Genomic DNA, 4,564 nt, shown 5'->3' with positions numbered 1-4,564 from the left:
CAGAGGACCCCTTCCCCTACGACTGCTTCCAACCGCAGCCAGAAAGAACTGACACACGCAGAGGAGTGAAATCCTGCAGGCACCACAGAAACAGCCAGAGTGCAGAGAGCTGAAGACAAACTGGCATAAGCTGCTGCAGAATAAATGGATGAGGAGCAGATGGAGAAGCTCAGAGACAGAGGTAGGTGGATGTCAGCCATGCAAGAGGACTGCACCCGTGGAAGAACAGTTTCTATTCTTCGCTACCCAGCAGGTCTGTCAAATCTATCAGAAAACTGCAACTCGTCTTCTTTAACTCTTCTAAAGAGGACAACCGGCTTCCACCACTGAAGATTACTCCACAGCTGAACAAAGACCTACGCACCAAAGGCCAGAATATCCAAAATGGGAGCACCACTCAACCTACAGCTACCCAAGACAAGGCTTAGGATGCACCTTCCAACACATTCCTCCAATATGACTTGAGGTGCTTCCATTTTGTACCCAAAACACAAGCAGCCCCATCACACGTTACCTGATCACGTCACCAAGACGACGCTTCAGTCCTGACTGCAACACTGATGTCCTACTGCCAGCACTGCAACCGAAAATGCAGGACTCCTGATGTAGATGCCTATGACATAGTCAGAAAGGGAAAGGCTTTGAAATGAAGCACCGTGATACCTCCAAGGAAAAAAGCACAAACAGCCCTCAGACAGAAAGCCAGGCACTTAAAGGCCCCACAGTTTGCCATTCAGCCCTCGGAAATCCCAAGGGACTTCTGCAGAAAGGCAATTCCCTTCTGTTCATTCCTATTAAGAACTTCTATTCAGTTGAAAGAAGGCTGCAAACATCAACATTTCACCTTCCTGCACACGCGTGTCCAAAGCAGTCCTCACATCACCACAGACCAGTCCTCGCCGCCTCCTCACACAGCACCAGGAACCGCCATTCCCGCCCCAACAAACGATGCCGCAAACAGACTGTAGATCCCTGGCTTATTTGCAGAGGAAGCAGGAAGACAGATGGAAAACGATGCCTACAGGAAAAAGATTCTCCCCATAAGGCCAACTAGAAGATACACTAGTGTGAGCCAGACCACATCGGGTTTGACTGGCACACCAGCGATCAGCTGTAGGTTACATTCTGTGCAAGACACTCAGCTTTTTAATGGCACTTAAAAGCGTTTAAAGAAAATGCTTCAAAAGCATTCCAAACCTTTGAACACTTGAGAAACTGGGGCCAAAACTAACGTTCACGGACTAACATCACAATCGGAGAAAGCAAACCCAGACAAGCTGGCGAAGCATGCAAGCCAGGCTCGCTGCTGCAGCACAGCACTGTCTCTAAGACACCCAGACGCTGGTTGTTAGGGGATAGGAACGCTTGCCGGGTTTCCTGTAATACGGGACTACACAACAAATTCAGATTAAAAAAATACTGAACAGATTACTCAGTTTTTCTAAGCACAATCCTGAATAAGGCAGGATCCCAAGGGGGGAAATTACATATCAGACAGACAACGAGTTAAATCTGCAAGAGCAACTCTAACTTTGACCTTATGGTTTCTTTTTCACGATACCATTGCTCCATCTCCGCACTGAGAACGAAACCCCTCGTCCTCCCAGCCGGAATCTCTCAGTCCACTCCCACCTTCATGGACATTTACGATGATTTCACATCAGGCACATGCACACGCATCGCATCTTTCTGCTACGGTGTACGCTGTACGGAACACATAAATACACTCGGTTTCCAAGCCATTCCTCTGGATTTACACGTCTCTTACACAGTACACACGGTACCACATTCAAGGATATGCAGCAGGTGAGTAACACAGAAAAAAGTCTCACGTATCCAGAAGCAGGTAGGTCACTCAGCTATTCGTACTGTTTGAAGCAGTTATTTAAGCATCCAATTAGACAACAGTTAACAGTCTTTGTTAACAGTCGCTATAAAAACGTCAACACCTCAGTTCCTGTGTTCTTTCTGCATTAGGAAGTTGCCAACCGTGCTTCTGTAATTAATTTCCACACTACCACGCAGCTCTGTAACGTCTCCTACAAGCTCGATGTGGCGAGACTTTAAGAGTAACCTCTCTGTAACAGGGGTTTACATTTCGCTTTGGACACCAGGAGTGGTCAGTCACTTCAGGTACGACAGACAGATGGGACATGTCAGGGCAGGCGTATGTGAGCCACGAACCAGCCACGCTGCTTGCTTTCTCAGCAACGGTTTTATCATGGAAGTTCAACACACTGGTGGCAAAGTCTTTCCCAGATAATTCATCTTTGGCACATTTTTCAATTTTATGCATCCTCAAAAGGCATCCAAGAGTTTTTGATAGTCTGTACACTATAACAATCACTTCTCTTTTACAATTGTACGTACATCAGGAAGAAAAGTGGAAAATGTAGAGTATGCAGAATAGTTTTAATAAACAGTTTTACATACAGTACCTTACATATAGAACAGTGTGTTTGCAAATTTAAATAAATTTTGAATGTACAGTGGCTTGTACTTTTATCAAAAGGTAAATTCAAGTTCCCTGTCTATCGGTTCTAAGATGCATTTATACAGATAACTAGAACTGATAAACAGATGTGAGGCATAAAATGTTCAAGTATCTGAATGTCATCAGTTAAATAGCCTCCTCTTAACAGTCGTATTTTACAAATTTCAAAACCTGTACATACATTATTTTCAATTTTAGAAACTGCTTGTTAAAAGGTAACATTTCATGTTAACCACCAGTTCTTACAGTCTATTGTAATAAAACTAGACCTGTGTAGATAGAAATGGATATAGCACGTATACCTGTACATGTGTACCTATACACACATACACACACATAGGTATGTAGCACTGGGTACAGCGGCAACTGATAAGCACAGGGAAAGTCCCGGGCTCAAAAATCCAGCAAGAGCTAACAGAGCAAGTAGGTTGCCTTTGGTTCATGACGTTTTGTTCATCGAAGCTGAAAGACTCTGTAAAAACATCTCAGACAACGGATCTTGTGATATTTATTCTAGTGGTTTAGTATATTCACAGCCAGAGTTTCGCTGCTCTTGTCATTCCTCATCCCAGCTGAGGATGGTGAAGTTTCAGAGGGCCAACATCAGAACAGAGCTACCACGGACAAAAAAATGGTTCCTTGAATCCTGAATACTGTGACGGAACGTAAAAAAATATAAATGAGATACAGTTTTGGATGGATTGCTGGCACTGCGTAGGACTTTGGAAAAAACCTCCATGTAAGTCATAATCAAGCTCTCATCCCAGTGGTTTTAATATTGTTTGGCACATCTGATCACTATTTGCCACTTATGTTTTAGAGGAGCCTAAGGGTGCTGTAATAAGGATTTCTATTAAAAAAAAATTTATAATGATAAGTAATTTCTTACAAAAATCAAAGCTACTATGTTCGCTTTCCTGAATATTCACGAGAGAAGGAAATAACCTAAAAAACCCCCTTTCCTTGTAGAGAGGATACAGATCTCTCTGGGCCTATCTTTCACTAACAAGATAAGAGGAATTCATTAAAAAAGCAGTTCCCAAGAATTTTTAGTCAGCTGAATTCTGCTAATTTGGAGATTTTTGCCAATGGTTTCAAAATAGCATTGCTCTTCGCAGAGTTTGTTTGTTCAGCTTTCCTGCCATGGGGATTTTCTTGTTTATCAAGTTAAAACCATGTTGACATCTCGCAGTGTGCACCACAGCACATTTCGAAGCTCGGACACTGAATATTCAGATTTTCAGTATAATATATTCCTTACTCTAAATTTCCTCTCCTCGCTCTAAAGCTTCAGGCTATCAACGTAATCAGCAAAGAACCAGATAAATGCTCAGCTTTTTCTGTCTTCCTGTCAGTCTTGTGGCTAGTAAGAAAATTCACTGTGAATATTTTTATTTCTTTATTCTTGCTTTTGTCATACAGAGCAAAGCGTTGCTATTTGCTGTACTTTCCCCATGTCAATTAAGAGCTGTTTGATACGTCGCTTGAGCTGAGGCAATCTTGCCAGGGGATCTGGTGGTTCCAGTTCTCCAGTGAAATCAAGCCAGCTTTCTAAAACTACAGAAGGAAAAGGAAGAAGTCGGTTAGAAAAAGCTTTTGAGAAACAGTTTTTATAAAAATTAAATTTTTCTTTAATACTCTGCCTTTTATAAGAAAGGGAAACACACTGAGGCTGTGATTTCTGTTTAACTGAATAGATTTTTATTAAGGAAATGCTAACTAATCCTGTGTTCACTCAAACAATCCAAACACATCTTCTGATTTGACTGTTACTGCAAAGAGGTACCTGGGAGCAAATGACACCCCTGACTAACCATTTACCATCTACACACAGACAAGAGACCTCAGTTCCTGATCTTCTAGCTCTGACAGTTCTGCAGCAGAAAATGCGATCCTTAACGGCAAGGCTTGCTGCTGCCACTTCAACAGCCTCTTGATTACACGGTCCAGATTACACAATGGTTTCCCATCTTCAGTAAATGTTTTCAATGAATTTCTATGCTTGTAGAGACAGAGAAGGGAAGACATCAACCCTGTTAGCCTAAAAACACTGCGTAGTACAAGCAGGAA

At 42.4% G+C, this 4,564-nt stretch overlaps 1 protein-coding gene across 1 annotated transcript in view; it reads right to left on the bottom strand.

The window, feature by feature from the left end:
* Window positions 1-3,908: 3,908 nt before the first annotated feature.
* The window catches only part of PHF20L1 (PHD finger protein 20-like 1), a 51,593-nt gene continuing 50,937 nt past the window's right edge, over window positions 3,909-4,564 (bottom strand). Inside the window, exon 19 of the mRNA XM_010142226.1 lies at window positions 3,909-4,051. Coding sequence (XP_010140528.1) covers window positions 3,909-4,051 — 143 coding nt within the window. The remainder of the gene's footprint in view (window positions 4,052-4,564) is intronic.

This window comes from Buceros rhinoceros, unplaced genomic scaffold (genome assembly GCF_000710305.1).
Source record: "Buceros rhinoceros silvestris isolate BGI_N320 unplaced genomic scaffold, ASM71030v1 scaffold16380, whole genome shotgun sequence".
NCBI lineage: Eukaryota > Metazoa > Chordata > Aves > Bucerotiformes > Bucerotidae > Buceros > Buceros rhinoceros.
The sequence above is the reverse complement of the archived record's forward strand: the minus strand, read 5'-3'. Positions and strand labels throughout refer to the sequence as shown.